The sequence below is a fragment of the Ctenopharyngodon idella genome, chromosome 10 (assembly GCF_019924925.1).
Source record: "Ctenopharyngodon idella isolate HZGC_01 chromosome 10, HZGC01, whole genome shotgun sequence".
NCBI classification, from domain to species: Eukaryota; Metazoa; Chordata; class Actinopteri; order Cypriniformes; family Xenocyprididae; genus Ctenopharyngodon; species Ctenopharyngodon idella.
Window position 1 is genome coordinate 25,248,159 of NC_067229.1, and position 19,597 is coordinate 25,267,755.

A 19,597-nucleotide genomic window follows, 5' to 3' on the forward strand; every position below is an offset into this window, starting at 1 on the left:
GTTTGTGGATTTTGGGGGCAAAGCAATAAAGTTTGGGATGAGTTTGTTTGGGTTGATGTCAAATAGCAACATTGTCTCTCAGAAACCGCTTACTGCTCCTTTAATCATTTAATACAACGCACTTATTGTGTACAGGCATGATTTTACATTGTACTTATATTTAAAAAATACCTGCATGTAACTACAGCTTTAAATAATTTCTGTAAATACATCTATAATTACACTGTTGATCCTTCCCTTAGGCTGCATGTCCACCAAGGCGGTTTGTCCTAAGGCCAGCGTTTTTTTTCAATTGTTTTTAATGGTAGCACCACGTATTTAAAAACACCAGCAGTGGACTCTTAAGTGCCCGCAGCAGGGCATTTTCAGAAGAGCGCCCTTCAAATGGCTAAAAACATTTTGGTGGACACAGGGTGGACTTAAACCTTAACACACCTTTAAACCTACCCATACCACCAAATCTGTCCCTAACCATACCCATACCAGCACAAGTGTTTTGCATTACAATATCAACATAATAAGTACATTTTACCAAACAATTATTATTTTTTGATGTAAGTACATAATAGTTAAATATACCTAATATAAAGTGTGACCAAATGGAGTATTACCAAAGTCATCCAAACCTTTCAATCACTATTTCATAATTTTGCATGTAACCATCTATACTGGCAACAGTTTGACAAAATGGTAATTGAAAAATAGGAGACGAATGGCAGAATTCTAACCGAGCGGCAGCAGCGAGCTGGTTTTTCAGGTTTGGTGAGTTGGGGTCTGTAGACAGTGCTTTAGCAGACAGCAGGAGTTTGCTGGAGGACATGGAGATGGTCTTCAGGTTGGTGACCACTTGAGTCTGGTCCTCTTTAGACTATAGGAAGAGACGAGAGGAGGAGACATCATTCACCTATCTACTCATTTATTCATCCATCTATGACGTCTCAAATGACTCTCTCAGGAACTTGTCCTAATAAAAGAATAGTTTAATTTAATTAAATTCAATTTATAATACACATCATACTTGGGATTGTCCAGCCATGTCCACTCCAGCCTGCAGGAAGTGGTTAAAGTCTTTGCCGAACTTCCCGGAGGCTTTGGCCAGATCCTGGGTAGTGCCACGTGACGCCTGCACCAGTTCATTGGCTGACTGGTTCAGTCCGGCTGCAGCTTCGTTCAGATTTGACTGAGCCTCCTGGAAACTCTTCCCGCTCACTGGGAACTGAAGACACATCAGAAACACAAAAATAAGAATGACTATTTCTAATAGGAACAGTAACTGTAATACGGCTCACTATAAAATTTAGCAGTAACAGGAAAACACAAAGAAAGCAGAAGTAAAACTAGATTTTAAAAAAAGGGTTAAGACAAACTGTTGTTGGAAAGCCTGGCTAGAAAGTTTGAAGTAGTTTAAAAAATCTTGAAGTTTGAAGGTTTCAAGGCTGTGCAGATGGATGGATGGATGGATGGAAGAACGTACAGATGGAAGAATGTACAGATGGATAGATAGACAGACAGATGCATGGATGGATGATAGATGGACAGATAGAAGAATAGATGGATGGATGGACGACAGATGAATGGATGGACGATAGACAGACAGATAGATAGCAGACAGATGGATGGACATATAGAAGAACAGATATATGGATGGATAGATGGACGGACGGATAGGTAGACAGATCGATGGATGAATGGATGGATAAATGGATGGATACATGGATGTATGGAGAAATGGACAGATTCAGTTCAGATTTTTTGTATTTTTTTAGATTTTTGTATTTGTATTCTCTTTATCAAACATGCTTCTGGATTCTTCTTCTGATATTCACTTTTGCTTAGCAAAACAGTCTCCTCATGAGTGCCACCAATCTGTAGTTTTTTGCAACAGCAGTTGTTCTTGGCATGTGATTAAATGGCCCCTTTTTTCACAATGGGATGGTAAAGAGATTAGTATGTGTCTCCGTGAACAAATTGTTGCGCTGACGTCAAATGCAAATATTTTTGTCAGTCCGAACAGATGTAACTAAAGCTATTAATTCAACTTCAAATGTTTGCAACACAACAAACATTTGTCTGGGTGTAAACAGACCTTTAGAGCTGGACAGTTTTTATGTGAGTTTGACCAGCCGACATCAATTACGTTATATAAGTCACTTTAAACCTAAGTCACAGGACCATCCAGATAACAGCAATACAGCAAACTATATTCTGGAAAATACTTTGTGAAATTTTGTCTGAAAAGGACATTGTGAGTGTTTTCATGGCCTTGGGGACTCACTTTATCAGACAGGAGTTTCTTGCTGGCTTCTCCAACAGTCCTGATAGCATTATCCACATCTCTCTGCCCTGGCAGACAGTTTACAGAGCGGTTCAGTGCCTGAGACACAGCTTTAGCTACCTGCAGACGCACACACACACACACACACACACACACACACACACACACACACACACACACACACACACACCAGTTATCAGCAGAACATTTAAGATGCTTCTCCAGTTATGCTAATCATAGACACACAACAGGCAATTTTCTTTTCAAAATAATGAGCACTTCAACCTACAGCAGACCAAATCTCCCATCAGCAATTAATAGGGAGGTCTTGTTACTGAATTTAAAACCACTCTATTGAGCTTTTCTTCTTAAGTATTCAAGCTGAGGTCTGGTTTAACCTGGGCCAATCTCTGCTGGCTGTCAGGGTCTCCTGGTTTGGCGATGGCTCTCTTGGTCTCCTCGATCAGGCTGGCAGATTTGTCCATGACATCCCCGGTGCAGTCCAGCATGGCGTTTCGGGCATGAGGGTCCTCAGTGTTGGCGGCCACTCCACGAGCAGCTGAAGCCAGCGAACGTAGAGCCTGAGCCACGTCACGAGCAGCCATACCTGCAAAACACACGCACAATGAAGCCAGACACAGACATTAGGAGAGACTGAGGGTGCCCACAATGAGCGGATGAATGCATGAGTTTGCATTCCCCGTGTGGGATTTCAAACCTGTGGCTTGAGTTGTGAGCTAAGAGTTGTGAGTCTGTGTTTGTTACAGCAGGGACAGATGCACATTACATTCTACAGGAAGGGGGCGCTGCATAACATGGTACTGGACATGGATTTTTGATAGCTAGTGGTATGTGAGGTTGATGGGGTTACCTGTGTAGTTCTCATTGCCTCGGGTGGCTTCACTGAGGAGCTGAGCAATAGCAGAGCTCACGGCTTTAGTGCTGGAGCCCAGATCCTGAGAACACTTCTCCATCTAAATACACATACACACAAGTGTGACAAAACTGTGTTATAGGAACCCCATTTTTTATTTTTTATTTCAGAAAGCATGCTTGCACGGGCCTAAGGCGATCAATCAATCATATAAGCTAAAACACGTTGTGATTTTCATACACAATATACATTTTTATAATTGAAAATAAAACAGAATTCACTAACATTACACTGACTGGGTGTAAAATTACAGTACACAATATGAGGACAACAAATTTCAGTTTGAATCAGTGGTTCTTAACCTTCTGACTCCAAGGCATTTTGCCCACAACGATATTATTTCAATAATATTCTATAATATTATATCGACTACAGTGTATAAGTGCACTTCTATACATTAACTTGCAGGACTTTTTTTAAAGAGCTGAATGCTCTTCAGGGATCCTACTCTTTTTTAATCAATGAATTTACATGTCTTTTCCAGTTGTTCATGATTTACAGGATAAGGATCAGTTCACAGGATAAGGATTAGTTCACCCAAAAATGAAAAATTCTGTCATCATTTACTCACTTGTATAAACATTGATCAGCAAATGTACATAGAGCACATCAAATATGGTAAACAGAAGCTCAACCATATTTGCTTGACACGCGAGAATGAACCTCATTGGTTCTCGTGTTTGAAGTTCTGTTTACCATATTTGAGTGATCAATGTACGTTACTGATCAATGTTTATATGTGAATAAAAGACTAAATGAATTCTTTTCATCATATAAAGTGATCGTTTCTCTTCAGGAGACTTGGATAAAACTGCTCAATTCATATGGATTACTTTTACGGTTTTTGTATGAAGGTTTTGAAGTATCAGAGTTTTGGGTGAATAGATTTTCAATGGAGAGAGAAATCTCTCAGATTTCATTAAAATTTTCATTTGTGTTTCGAAGATGAACGAAGCTAAATGATGAAATTTTGCCAGAACATTTTTTGTGAAAACTAACCCTTTAATGATAATAACTTTGTGATGTTTTTCTATTTCAGATTAAATAGTTTACACCATGTTTAAACCAAACACAACTGTTGATGCATTGCGTCAACGCGCTGCATCCAGTGTACACAACATCACTGATTATAATGGGTTTTATTGTCTTTTGCCGTGTCACATCGCGCTGCTCGCTTCCGGTGTAGACACGGCGTTAGAGCTTGGCATAACTACAAAAATGTATATTCATTATGAAAATGGCAATGGAGTTTTAAAATGATTTATTATTTATTATTAAATGACTGTTCCAGGTCAAGAAATCACACTTTTAAAATAAGTCTCTCATATATTCAGCCTTTTCTAGACGGTCGGGAAAAAATAACTAACTAAATAAATAAAAATATGAAATATATTGATGTGTAATTGTTCAAGATTATTTTAATGGTTGTTCTGTCTTATTTTAAATCAAAGTTATCTTGAGCCCCCCTTGGAAGTTTGCTGAGGCCCCCCACTGTACCATTCATTGAAATCACTTCCTAAAAAGATCAATGGAAAGACACAGTTTGAAAGCCATCAGATCTGTGCAGTCTTGAAAAGACTTGACATCAATACAAAACAGTACTGTCATCAGCAATGTAGCTTTTCAAATCAAAATGTTTTTAAGTAAAATAGTGTTGGAAAAGACAATAAAAAAGTTTGTGTGTGTGTGTGTGTGTGTGTGTGTGTATGTGTGTAGTGGCTTGTGCCTAGCAGTTGTTTTTGTGACATGAAGCGTCTGACTTGTGGGTATAGGTGTGAAAACACAGATAAAGATCAAGTGTGCACAAAGTAACATACACTACTAGCAGTCAAGAGTTTCACTCACCGTTTCTCCAGGCAGGGGTCTAAGTTTGCCCTCAGCAGCTGAAGCTTTGGCTTCCTGCATGTCCCTCTCCAGCCCCCGTACCATTGTGAGAGCATTATCAATCTCCAGAGGACCACATGCCTCCTGAGCCTGAGTGAGAGAGACACAGACAGACAGAGAGACAATCACATCAACTTCACTGCAAAAGTGCTAGATAAGTTCACAAGGCCTTTGTCATGTTTACTTACTTTGTATGTATGTGTTTGTGTGTATCACAGTTCTAGCAGTAGTATTAAAGTCAACAGGAAATCAAAATTTCTGAATCACTGTCAAATATTTTCATAGTGACAAACACTCTACTGGTGTGGAAGGATGTCAGGAAGTACTTGGAAATTTCAAACAAGTTATCCCTTAAGTCCCCCATTTGGTTTAACCTGGACCTCCCTTCATCTGCTCAGAATATCGGCCTTCAGGCTTGGAGATCGAGATCGTACTTCACACTGGTTTGCCTTCATAAAATTTTCCCCAATGTTTTCCAACTGTGTTTTAAATGTAAGGTTGACTGGTACAGTGTTACATGTGCTTTGGGACTGCAACAGTGTCAAAGGATCATATGCTTGTCCAGAAGATTATTGGTAAATCCTTTGCGTTGTCTTCGAATGTATATCTTTTGAATTGTAAAGTTGGATTGTGCCTTGACTGTGGTACAGAACGTGTGTTAAATTTTTGTACATATTTGGCAAAAAAAAAAAAAAAAAAAAAAGTATACTTCTGCTATGGTCAACCCCACAGATACCCTCAGTCAGCATATGGCCAGTCAGGCCGCCTCTCTTCTACCATTCGAAAAACTAACCTAGGATTTACAGTACATCAGAGGTCTAATGATTTTTTGCATACTTGGTCTTCTGTTTGGGACTCGCTGAGCGTTATATTTCCCTAAACTCAGTACATATATTGTTTTTATGTATGATCATCTATTCTGGAGTTTTTTTCTTCCCTCTTCTTCCTCCATTTGTCTCAAAGATTTAACTTCACTGTCCTCCTTGGATTGTATGCCAGCGAATGACTGTATATGTTGCCATGGTATATCTGTACCACTGCTATGTTATTGCAATATATATAAATATTAAAATTCTGATTCATCTGTGGACATCACAGGCTTTTCTATCATTCATCAAAATGTAAGAACTTTCTCCACCTCTGAAACAATTTGCTCTCTTATTTTACAACCTCTCCCCTCCAACCACAAATATACAGATTACAGATAATTTTTAACCATTCAGTAAAGTTCCCTTCATTTTTTTCTAATTGAATACTCTGTTGCATGCAACAATGGAAGTAAAATGAGTTACAGTCGCATTTTGGCTTTAAATATTAATCAGTAAAGCGCGTCATTACCAGGCCATTAAGAAATCTATACCCACCAAACTCCATAGAAATGGAACGTCCATCGTTTACAAAGTGCATTTCATATTTATTAAAAAAATGGGGTAATTAGACAATCTTCACAGCTGTCAATAAGCGCTTTTTACACTCTTTTAACACATTTCACCCCAAAAAATACAGCACAAAAAACACTTCATGTTTTTATATCTGTAAATTAGTAAATTAATTAATAATTAATCTCATTATTAATAATAATTTATAATAATTAATTGTTATTTAAATAAAAAAATATTTTAACAAATCAAAGAAATATATTACTATCGCAATACTTCCATTGTACTGTAAAATAAACAAATATTTAATAATAATAATAAAAATAATTTTATTTTACAGTAAAACTATAGAACTGCAAAACTAATATTCAAGGCTGACTTAATTTCTTCAAACCATAGAGCTTCTATTTTGGTAGAAAACAGCAGGGAGACTCTAAAGCTTCTCTTTTACTGACAACAGATTTATAAATAATTTTGAACGTTGGTTGGTGTGTGCTGCATTTTAAAAAGCATGTTAAAAGCGACCCACATAAAAAAAACTTCATTACACAAAAACTAAACCTAAGACTTCTAAAAACAAATTCTAAACCTAAAACAAATTTATCTTTCAAACTGAATCTATCGTACCTTCTGTGCGGCCGTGCGAAGCTCAGCCAGAGCGCTGGCGAGGTTTTTGGCACACTGACTGAGCTGCATGGCAGATGCCTGGTCACTGATGGTTGGAACTGTTGCTTTGGCTGCGGTCACCATTTTCGCGCCGGGCTGATGAAGAGAACAGACACCATGAGCTCAAATGAAGCCGATTTGCTCTTTATAACAGGAAGTGAAGGTCTGAGCGGTGAATGAACCTGCATGAAGTTCTGACTGGCTCCGATCAGGGCGAGCTGAGCGCTGGGGCTGTCGGGCTGAGCCTGACTACCTCTCACACCCTGAACCAGCTGAGGGATCTGTTCCGCCACCATCTGTAAATCATATCAACATGCTGTGGTATTCCTTTAGGTCTTCAGCCCTGGGCTTATGTGTTTAACTAGGCCTTGTGTATTATACAACAAGTTTGATCCACAGAATTATGTTTTATGTTCCATGACAGTTCACATCAGTTATATCCGTTTGTGAGGCAAACAGATATAACTGATGTGAACTAGTTTTAACCCTACAGAAACAGGAAGTGGGTTCCCACCTTGCAGCTCTGTACGAGCTGTTGCTGGGCTGCAGGGTTCTTGTTAGAGGAAGCAGCGTTCTGGGCCGCAGCTATAGTCTGAGTGGCGGCTGCCGCTGCCTGTTTTGCCGCATTCTGACAAACAGATATGACACGAATATATTTATTATAAAGCCACAGATGTAAATATTACCATAGTCTATTTCAAGGAAAGTCAGTTCACTCAGTTCACTCTATTTGCAAAGCCTCCGGCCAGCTATTTCGATTATGCAAGACTTCTATCTACTTGAATGGGGGAATCCTGAAATCTCAAAACGTTCTGGCCAAACTCACATTTAAATAACACATTTCAAATCAGCAGTAAAATCGGACATGAACTGACACATTAACATTGTTTACTGTCCTCAAATAGCATAAAAAAATATTTCAGGTTGGTGCAGCGGATCTGAAATCTCAGGACTCAAAAATCTAAGCAAAGCATGCATCTCAGGACACTGACTGTTTCTATGGAAACCAGAGCTGTTAAAGGCAGATGACAAATTGATAAATTGGCAATTGGCTCTTATTTAGATGCCGGGACTTAAAATGAGTGAATCGTCTTGGTATATGAACATAACAGGTCAAAAGTTTTGAATACTTTATATTTTTTTATGTTTTCGAAAAAAAAACTGACTTCACAAAACAAAGCATTAGTGTTAGGTCATAAAAAAACATTTTTTCATTCAACATAATTTCTGTGTGAATTCTACATATAACTAGAAATGTTCAGTAAAACAAACCGTGATGTTGAATTGACAAAGTTAATGTAGCGACAGACAGACAGTTCTAGTTGGTTGTTAGGGTATTTGGGTTGGTTACTAGACATTGCTATGGTTTTTTAGCTGGTAGTTGCTAGGATTTGATAGAGCTAGGCTGTTCTAACTGACTGCTAGGGCATTACTTGGGTCTCCTGGCAAGTTACTAGAGTATTTTGGTTGGCTGGTAGAGTGTTCTGGCAGGTTGCTGATAGGACAGGCAGTCAGTTAGATAAATAAATAAACAGACAGATATCACAAAGAACTAAGCCATAATTCTACAAAGTCATACAGTCTGTTCTTTTTACTGCAGATAATAAACAAGCTGAAATGCTATAAAACAGAGAGACAGTTCTGTGGAGTCTGCAAAACCTGCTGTCTAATACCGTAGTTCTTCACTCTTACAGGTTGCAACAAGTCACTTTTGAAACTGTACCTCTGAGCTATACATATTACAATCTGTGAAAACTTGATCAGTCTTTTTCACTGTAGCCTTTGGCAGAATAACTTTACCAAAATAGGGCAGTAAAGAGATGTTATAGTTGGCAATACTTGTAGAATTTATCTCAGTACAGGCAATGGTTTTCAAAAGAGAGTGTGACCTCACAAAAAAAATGTCATCACATCTTCATGTTTTTGAAGGTTTGGCCTTGTGTGGTTTAGTCCTCACCTCCAGTTTGTTGACGAGTCTCTTTTTAATGGCATTCTGTGCAGCAGCATTGGTGGCCATGCGTAGACCCTCCGCAGCTTCACGCAGCTTCTGCTGCTGCTCCTCGCTGTCTGGGTTAGCAGCTGCACCCTGCCAGCAAATGTGCAACAACCATCACACTTTGAATTCACAGATATTTAGTCTGAAAGCACACAATGAGGTGTCTTCTGTCCCACCTTTGCAGCTTCCACCATCTTGGCTGTGGCGTCAGCCAGGAGTTTGGCTGCAGACAGGAGTTTGCGGGAGTTCTCGAGGTCAGTCTCACCCTCCGCGTCTGCCTTGATAGCATTGACCAAATCTGAGGTGGCCTGAGCAAGGATTCGCGCCTGCCGCACCATCTCCCCTGACACAGACAGCAATGCATTTTGTATGTGATTTATATGTACGTCAACATCCTTGTCAATGTGAATTCAGCACAAGTCTCAAACTAAAGTAAACACTGACTATTTTTTGACATTCCTGGTTTGACATTCAGCAGACACTTTCATCTAAAGTGACAAAGACTTACAAAAAGCAAATTTATCAAAATTTTTTTTTTTTTTTTAATGTATTTTTTTTAAACAGTAGTTATGATAGTAAGAGGATTATATGTTGTGCTCATGAAAGACATGTGTCTTCAGCTGTTGTGTTGGTCTCAGCTGATCAGGTGGAGGTTGGCAGCTCGATCACCACATAGGAACAGAGAGGGTGAAGGCTCTGGAAAGTGACTTTATACCTTGTGAAGGAACCACCGGCCGCGACTTCATCGCTGGCAGTAAATGGAGTGAGGGAACACGTATTGTAGGAGTGTATTGAGAAAGGAGCATGTTTAGTGACCTTTGTGAAAGCTAATGTCAAAGCCTTGCATTTGATGTGAGGGTCAGATCATCTGCAGAGGCTCAGTCACGCTAGCTGGAAGGCCAGCAAATAAAGTATGGCAGTAGTCCAGTCTAATTGACATGACAAGAGCTTGGACCTGGAGCTGTGCAGCATATTCAGACAGGAAGGATGTTTCTTCAGATGGCAAATGATAGGCACAGCATAATTTTCTGGCACAATCACCCATCAGCACTAGTCTTTGTTGTTTGTTTGTGGTGTAAAACAATTTGATTAATGACCTAAAACAATCACATTGCAATAAAGTATTCTTCTGAGGATTCTGACGTTCTGATATTAAAAATGTATGTGCAAGTCTGGAGCATCCTATTTGGCAACAGGTAAAAATGACCTGATCACCACAATGATTGAACAGAAAAATGTGTCTGTCTCAAAGTTCTAGGTCTCAGATCTGTTGGTGGTATAGTGTAATTTTAGCAGTGTCTGCTACTGGTCAGGTGAACTAATGAGGTCAACAGGTGATACTGAGAAAGAAGAACCTTTACTAGTTTAGAAAGCACCTTTGCCCATCCACTAGGTTGGCTGAAGTTGAAAATTCCAGAATCAAGTTTCTTCTCAATTCCCAAACTACCAATTGTTTCTCATAATATAATGGGCATCCTTTCCAGAGGTAACACTGAAAGGCTTTATGAGTCCAAGCACATATCCATCGATGCGTAACTCGGTGGTATCACTGACTTTCTTTGAAGAAATTATAACTTGCCCCATGTAAAGTGGTGAGGGTGTGAATTCTGACTCTCACTAACTTCCTGTTCTCATTAAGTTTACATCTTCAGTCTGTGGACATTGACTGCTTCTTTTTGACCACCACCAGCATGTTTTGCTATTAGGGGAGAATCAGTCTCCACTTCTAGTTGAGCAGCTTCTTACTCTTTTTAACTGATAATAAAATTAGGGTGACTGGGAACTTCACCAAACGTTGTTCCGCTCTCCAAAGTTTGTCAAACTCATCTTTCTTTTTCTTTTTTAATTAGTAAGAAGATGAATACTTTTTGGTTTATTAAATAAATAATTTATCACATAAATTTCTTTTGTAAGCCTTATGATAATTGATTAAGCATTATGATAATTGATGTTTTTCTGTGTGCTTTGAAGAGAAATTCCTAGTAAACACTTTATTTTAAGCCACGTTTCCACCGAAATTACCTGGAACAATTTGTCTCAGGAACTTTTTTCCCAGGAACTTTTTTTGTCCCCCATACCTATAGCTAGCTGCGTTTCCACCGCTAGCTATAGTTTTAAATAAAATGCTGCGTGGAGTCAACCAATCAAAATGCTACGTGAACTCAACCAATCAGCATGTTCAGCGCCCAAGTTCCACCCCCGAAAGTTAGATTATACATAAATTAGTAAATTACAGTAAATTATACATAATTACATGCAACTAACCCTAAACCAAATTCGAAAGCTAACATGTTGTTAATTAATATTACTCAGTAACTTAACTGTATAATTACACTGTAAGGATAATTAATTAATTAATTTTTAATTTTATTTAAATGTATGTTTATTTTTGAAAGATAAAATATATTTTGCATGGTAAATAGTTTAAGAATGTATGTATGCAACTGTGTATATGTATGCATGATATGCATGTATGTGTATGAACAACTGAAATTTTAGGGCTACTGCTAATTAGGAAAACTGAAGAAGAACATATTTTACACTAATTTATCAACAACTTATGTATCGATATCTTACAATAACTTCTTTTCCACAAGCCGATGTGTTATGTTCATGATCAGATATATCGCTGTATCAAATATATGTGCCTAATTATTGCCACTATTTTTGGAGCACTAAGGTAGAGAAATACGGCCAGATAATGAAGAAAAAAAAAAGCACATTCCTAGTACCTGCGTCTCCCATGGAGCTGAAGATGTTGTCCGTCACATCCAGGATGCGGTCGGTAGCCTCTCCGTGTCGTCCGATTGGCTGTCCTCCACTGGCGTACTGTCTAATATGCTGTAACAGCTCATTGAGAGCCTGAGTGACACCTGTGGCAGCCACGCCCACCTGTTTGAGCAGCTGCTCGTCATTGGTCGCCCCCTGCGACGCCTCCACACAGCCCTCAACAGACTTAGCCACCAGCTTCCCAGCCTCGATGAGCTGCTCCTGACACACGGGTGAGCTGATGGTAGGAGCCACCACCTGTCACACAGATAAAACGCACACTTAAGCATCAGGTAAAATCGGTTATTCTGTCTGTGAATGAATCATGTGCGAACGCTCACTCGTGTGCAGGCCACCAGCTGTGATGTGGAGAGGGCGCACTGGGTGGCAGCAGCAATCACTCGGTTTTGTTGAGCTGAATCTTCTGTTTTTTGAGCTACATTCTTGGCCTTTAACACCAGAGCCGCTGCTGCATTAGCCACAGCCTTTGCCAACTGCATCAGCATGTCCTGCATTCACAAGCACACAAAATGAAAGTTATTTAACTTAATTAGACACATCTTTTTATAATTTATTATTATTTTACTTATTTAATACATTTTTCATTGCAAATGATACAAATGATCAGCAACAATTTGAGTAAAAAGATGAATTAGACAATGACTTCTATTTGGTATATGCTCCTTTAAATGACAGCTGGCTTGTGTAAAACCAGATGTTTCAAGTTTCCGCGCATAGTGATTTTTGCAAGCTGACAAGTGGTCAAAATAGTTATTTAGCTACTCGTTAGGGTAGAAAAAACGAAATAAAGGCTGTTTTGGGCAACAAGAAGAAGCAGTGCTTTGCCCATGTGATAAGTGTTCTTCATACAAATGAAAATTCTCATTCAATTTCCAATGAATTCCAAAAGTTCTAATGGCACATGAATTTTCACTCCAATTTTACAATGTGAAAACATGGAAGAAAACCACATACACTTCACAAATTCAAGCCAACAGTTCCAAATATTTTTCAGAGTTGCTTGGCACCACTCACATGAAACAATAGTTCATTTAGTTTGCAATGCCCACTTTCTACGATACAGTCAATTCCCAGTGGTGATGATATGTTTTAAAGCCCTCTAGGGTACAATCTTAACATGAATCTTTAACTACATTTTGTTGGCAAAAGAGTTTTATTCTGTTAGTTACGTTACACTAGAGTGATTTTACCAATTATGACTAGACATATCATTTAATCAGTGTATTCTGAACCTGTTTTACATGATTGTTAAATTTGAAATTCACAAGTATTTGTACCGTTTTTTTTTTTTTTAAATGTTGGAGAAGTGTAACCAGAAGACTCTACACTAGGGAAAGACAGTAACAGCAGAAATAGACCTATTAACCCACTCTAGCTCAACACAGTGTAGATTTTTACATGCAGGATATGGGTCATTCTCAAAATATTGAAAATACAGACATGTTTGTTATGAAAAAGTGTATGTTATACTACATTCATTTTAGTCTAATCAGTGTTTAAGATGCAATCAACGCTATCTTAGACAATTCAGCTTTTATGAGAATTAAAAATTAAAATAAGATAAAATAAAATACTAAAGTACAAAAATTAAGTTCATTAGTAATAATGTCAAGATGCTATTAAATACTATATATTACAGAAGCTGTAAAGTCAGATACAGCACTGGAATCTCTATAAAGGCTTAAAAGAACAAGAATAAAGAGGCAGGGCAGTGCTAGAAATTTCCTGTTCAGTTTGATTTCTGTTAAACTTCATGTTTCCTAAATGCGATAAACTTGTTCTGATAAGCGTTCTGTCCAAATAAGGACATTAAGACATACACAAGACCGTAGCACAAAACTTCCCCTTCAGTTAGACTGTGTGAAGAGTGATAAGACACTCTCAATCAAACATTCAAATATTATAACATTAGAGCTGACGAAAGACTTCACTAACCCTTACCCTAACTTTTTCATGTTCATCTGTATGCTAATGTTATTCTAAATATAGCTGCAAGCAGCAATTATCAGAGTTCAAGTGCTTTAAGGCCTTTAAGCACATGCAAAAAAAGTATTATGTTTTATTTAGCAAGCCCATAACCACATAGATCATAGATGGAAAAGACCACTTACGGCTAATTTGAGCCAAGGATTCCAATGACATAAGACACTTGATCCTGTGACGAACAGTTCAGGAGTTATGAGCCATTACGTACTTTTGATCGCTATAGTGCCACCATCAGGTCAATTGGGGCCAGCCTTGGTGACATTGTATACGGGGTGGGTACTACTATCCTTCAAAGTTTCAAGTCTCTACTTCTTACAGTTTGGTCTGCCTAATCACTTTTAGGGGAGAATGCTGATCATTGGAAATTTAAACAATTAAAACTGGGTTTCAGCGCTACGTGCATGAATAGAAGATGCATTTGAAGTGCCCCTATTATGCTATTTTGCATCCAACGTCAAAAGACACTTTCATTTTGTCATAATATACGCTGCACATCACCTAATTTCTCAAAGAATCTGAAAATGGTTTGTTAGAAGATTCAGTCTCCCTTCCTTCCCGTGAGATGACTCTGCTCTGATTGGTCAGACGGCCCAGTCTGTTGTGATTGTTCTACTCTGCTTCAATTGGTCAGATGGCGCAGTCTATTGTGATTGGTCTGCTCTGCTCTGATTGGTCAGAAGGACCAGTCTGTTGTGATTGGTCTACTCTGCTCTGATTGGTCGGATTGCCCAGTCTGATGTGATTGGTCTACTCTGCTCTGATTGGTCAGATGGCCCAGTCTGTTGTGATTGGTCTACTCTGCTCTGATTGGTCAGATGGCCCAGTCTATTGTGATTGGTCTACTCTGCTCTGATTGGTCAGATGGCCCAGTCGGCCCAGTCTGTTGTGATTGGTCTACTCTGCTCTGATTGGTCAGATGGCTCAGTCTGCTGTGATTGGTCTTCTCTGCTCTGATTGGTAAGATGGCCCAGTCTGTTATGACTGGACTACTCTGCTTCAATTAGTCAGATGGCCCAGTCTATTGTGATTGGTCTACTCCGCTCTGATTGGTCAGATGGCCCAAGTCTGTTGTGATTGGTCTACTCTGCTCTGATTGGTCAGATGGCCCAGTCTGTTGTGATTGGTTGACCACTTACAGCGCATGCCAGAAACCAGATGCTCAATAGCATATCTGAATTTCAGCTCTTTAGAAAGTTATCTAGTGAAAATTCCTGTATTTTTCACATCACAATTTATATCAGAAAAATAAAATATCGCAATGTCAGTTTTTTTCCAATATCATGCAGCCCTAACGATAACCATTACTAGTGGTCTCCTTTAGTAAAAAATGATCTTCTGTTTTCTGTAAGAGTAACTGGTAATTATTAGAAACATTTTATAGTGGATGTCACAAGCTCTCAAGTGTGGCTTTACCAGGCGGCAAGCTAAACGTGTTATATATATATATATATATATATATATATATATATATATACACACACACACACACACACACACACACACACACACACACACACATTACTGATGGTTACAGGTCTGTATACATGAAATTTTAGAATTTTGAGAATTAAATATGATATAATTAAATGATGAAATCTATCATGCAGAGAAACAGTGCTGATGATTGGTTTCCTGAGAATGACCCGTCACCACACCGTGACCTTACACACTACAATTATGACAGGATGGCACAAAGGACTATATAATAACCATGATCATTAAATCATTGATTTGGTAATGATCACTATATTTCATTACAGACACATTAGTATGATTGGCTGGTGAATATTAATTGTTCTTCCTATGCGTTGTTACCAGCATTTGACTATAGCGTATCCGTCTGGAGTGTGTGAACGCTGCTGTACCTACAGACTGATGAGAACACAGGTTAATGTACTACAGTCACAGTGTCAGTGTGTGTAGCAGCAGAGTGAATGAGTGTGTCACACACCTGGAAGTGCTGATCCGCATCGGACTCTCCAATGTGCTGCAGGAGTTCACCACTGGCCTGACCCACATTACCCGCTGCTTGCAGGAGGTTCTGTCGTGGCTGAAGACAGCAAACAGCAAAGCGAGAGTCAATATTATAGCAGTATTTACTCATAACATCAGAAACACTAGCATTTTCTAAAGGACACAGCAGTGTTTGGAAGGCATCAAAACTTTTTTTTGAACAAATAAATGCAGCCTTGGTGAGCAGAAGAGACTTCTTTCAAAGACATTAAAACATCTTACCAAACTTTTGAATCTTTTGAGTGTTTAGGTTTAGGCTTTGATTTTATGTAAATCAAATGATGCATAAGAGCTGCTTTTCAATTGTCATGACTCTTTGGTTCTTATTCAGAAAAGGTTGCATATACACAAATATTTCTTTCAAAAACTACTAAAGTAACTGTTAATGGAAATGTTAAGGAATTTGAATCATTACCCAAAACTTATCCATTACAATCCTTACAACTCCCACTCCTACTACTATTAGACCAATGAATGCACCATATCAACTGCTTCCAGATTGCTAATCCAATTTTTTGCCTTCCAATCGCAAGGTAATACCTCAGTACTGGAGGGCTGAGCGGTCTTGAGCATATCAGACACAGCACACGCCAGGTTTTTCGCAGCACCCAGGAGCTGCTGGCCATTTCCTCCCTCGTCCTCCATCAGCGCTGCCAGCAGTTTGACGCCCTTAGACATCTCCGTCAGGTTGGAGGAGATGGTGGTGACGGCACAGCCCACAGCGGTGTAATCCGTCTCTGCTGGGTCACCTGAGAGACACGTTCAGTCAGAAACTACATTTTATCACATGATCAAACTATTTGGGAAGGAACTACAGTCAGGATTTAATAAAGACACGCACTGAGAAATTAGCGATGAAAATGTGTGGATACAGTTATTTTTCCGACTGACCTTATTGCATATGCATTTGCAGGAGTTTCCCTTTCAGACGCAAAATTTATGGCAGGAGAGTATTTAAATGAATAATGCACCGTGATTTACTAAGCTTTGCACTAGTCAATTTACTGGTATTTGCAGTGGTCGACAGTAACAAAGTATTTTTACTTTGTTACTGTACTTAAGTACATTTTCAAGTATCTGTACTTTATCTGAGTATTTTTATTTTGGGAAACTTTTACTTTTACTTCACTACATTCCAAAGTATAATATTATACTTTTTACTCCACTACATTTCATAGAAATATGTCGTTTCTCGTTATTTTCAGCAGACAAAAAAGACCGATTCATGAATGAGCTGATTCTTTTCAATGAACTTGCTAAATCGGTTTGCAGATCGCACTGAACGATTCATTGGTGAATTGGACCGATCTGAATGCATCTGTTCTCGAGTAAAACAACTCACTGATTAAAAATAATCCAGTCAGAGTGAGTCTCCAGTTAACAATTCACTGAATTCACAAGTCTGACTCAAAATGAGCCAAGAACTGGAAATCCTCGGAGCTTAAGTGTGCATATGACTGATGGAGCGAAAAGTAAGTTACTAATGCTTTTCGGGCTTTAGGATTTATTATTGTAAATGAAAACCATATTTAGGTCATGACTATCAGTTGTTTGTGAACTAAATCTACTGTAAAAGGGCGTGCTGTTTAAGCCCACTGTATGAAATGCTCAAATGTAGACATTATTCTATTTCAGTCTGAACAGGGCAGGTTTTAGGTAAAAAAAAACAAAAACAAAAAAAAAACATATTGTTAAAATAACACAAATTAATGACAGTGAACAAACAGCGAGAGAATTTTCTCCCCTCATATATTCATTTATGTAGAATGCCAGAGGAAAACGTTATCTGAACATATCATAGATTAGCTGCACCTGGTTATCTTCGGCTCTGCTTGTTTGAGACCCAATGCTAAAGTACAATGCTTTCGGTACATTGCGTTGGTCATGATGGAAATGATCTGCTGCGTCTGTGTTCTTTAATTTGTGCATCGTAAGAAGATCAGCCACAGAATTTAACACTCCCATCAGTGCTTTTATGCGATTGTGGTCTCATGCCAATTTGTCGTTTAGTAAATCTGGCCCTAAGTGTCTTTTGATCCCCAAATGATCAAGCAAAAGGAATGCTGAAACAGCCAGAATGTAGGACTGCTGAATGGAGCGTGTCATTGTGAGTGTGTCACCTGCAGTCAGATTGACCATGGAGGCAGTTCCCGCAGTGATGGCGTCCACCTGAGAGTGAATCTCATGTTTGGACTCGTCCATTTTGTTTTTCCTCCATGCTTGAGATGCCTAAATATCAGAGAGAGAGAGAGAGAATGTTTAATACAAATACTAAGCACATTCATGCATGCATCACTTTACAGCAAAGTCAGAAATGTTTCTTTCCACATGTTATGTGCATTTCGCATACAGACTTGGATTGGCCTTAATCTTTTTCTAAATTTCATTTAGAATTATTTATAATAATTTTTTTCTAATAATTGAATTCATTCAAAATTAAAATAACATAACAGGAGCATTCAAACATTTTTTAGTTTCAATAAAAATATACAAAAATGATTTTGACATGATTTTTTAGAATTTTTTTTGTTTGCAAAGTTGTGTGGAAACCAAAGGCATTTTGGTTTCCACACAAAAAACAAACTTAAATTATGTATAGTTTTTCACTGTTTTTAATTTTCACCCAGGTCAAAAAAGACTTGGACAGAACACTAATGTATACAAACACCGCAAATTTAAAAAGTAACTGAGACATTTAAAAGATATATTCATATAATAATGCATCTCACCGCATCAGTGCCCAGCGGAGGCAGGGCATCAAGCTCATCGAGAGAGGCCTGAACTGCCTGTACCGCCTGCATGCTGGAGTTAATGGTGCCAGTCAAAGCCTGCTGAGCTGATGTCTGCAACAGATACAGAGAACACAGACACCTCACCGTACAGCCCAAACAAACGGCGCTGAACACCATACAGACAAGACAGAAAGAATGATTACAACAATATACACCAAGAGATACGTCTCATTTTCTTCTCAAGAGCAGAGCCCATCCTTTGCCTTCAGAAAAGATTTGTTCCTGAAATACAGTAATTTATGCGAGCTGCGACTTGGCAGATTGTGTTTGTGGTAGTTTATCCACCCACTGAAGTTTCAAAGGTGTTATTGTGTATGTGTATATCTGACCAGAGGGGGCATGTGTCCTCTGTGCATCTGCCCACTGGTGATGTGCTGTTTGGCCTGCGGCATGGAGCCCGTCTGGAAGTTCTCTGGACCTCCGGCACCAGAGCGGATGATGGCTGGCAGAGCAACAGAGCCCGTCTCCACCTTCCCAACTTTATTAAACTGCTGCTGGAGTACTGTTGACCTGAAGCATAATACCTTGCAGGTTATTATCAGATCTAATGCCATAACTGAGACTTAAAACAGGTAAACAGTTTTTTTTTTTTTTTTAACATGTCTACTGTGTTTTTGTGACGTGTGACTGACTGCACATGGAGTAAAACCAAACTACACTCCAATGAACTATGCAAAGAGGCTCACTTTTTGGGAGACACCGAATCCTCCAACATGGTTGATTCCTCATCGCCCTCCAGGCCGAAGTGATCTTTGCTCTTTTTCTGTGAATTGAGGAAAGATATTTGAGAGAAGGACCTGAAAGAAGCACTTTGTTGCCAGAGCAGATTGTGTCTTTCTCTGGAATGGTCAAACATAAAGGTTTGTTGAGGAATTCCTCACA

At 38.8% G+C, this 19,597-nt stretch overlaps 1 protein-coding gene across 3 annotated transcripts in view; it reads right to left on the minus strand.

The window, feature by feature from the left end:
• Positions 1-19,597, minus strand: part of tln1 (talin 1) — a 103,729-nt gene that overhangs the window by 31,084 nt on the left and 53,048 nt on the right. For 2 of the 3 annotated variants that reach the window (XM_051911197.1, XM_051911199.1), the window contains exons 12-31: positions 19,402-19,478; positions 19,045-19,225; positions 18,653-18,766; positions 18,044-18,152; positions 16,464-16,672; positions 15,862-15,960; positions 15,726-15,782; positions 12,245-12,412; positions 11,867-12,161; positions 9,311-9,477; positions 9,096-9,224; positions 7,653-7,766; positions 7,321-7,434; positions 7,100-7,234; positions 5,055-5,183; positions 3,147-3,249; positions 2,674-2,882; positions 2,276-2,395; positions 1,019-1,216; positions 729-868 (exon numbers count right to left, since the gene is read on the minus strand). In XM_051911197.1, the coding sequence (XP_051767157.1) occupies positions 729-868; positions 1,019-1,216; positions 2,276-2,395; positions 2,674-2,882; positions 3,147-3,249; positions 5,055-5,183; positions 7,100-7,234; positions 7,321-7,434; positions 7,653-7,766; positions 9,096-9,224; positions 9,311-9,477; positions 11,867-12,161; positions 12,245-12,412; positions 15,726-15,782; positions 15,862-15,960; positions 16,464-16,672; positions 18,044-18,152; positions 18,653-18,766; positions 19,045-19,225; positions 19,402-19,478 (2,867 nt within the window). The remainder of the gene's footprint in view (positions 1-728; positions 869-1,018; positions 1,217-2,275; positions 2,396-2,673; positions 2,883-3,146; positions 3,250-5,054; positions 5,184-7,099; positions 7,235-7,320; positions 7,435-7,652; positions 7,767-9,095; positions 9,225-9,310; positions 9,478-11,866; positions 12,162-12,244; positions 12,413-15,725; positions 15,783-15,861; positions 15,961-16,463; positions 16,673-18,043; positions 18,153-18,652; positions 18,767-19,044; positions 19,226-19,401; positions 19,479-19,597) is intronic. The other variant, XM_051911198.1, reaches the window with a different exon arrangement.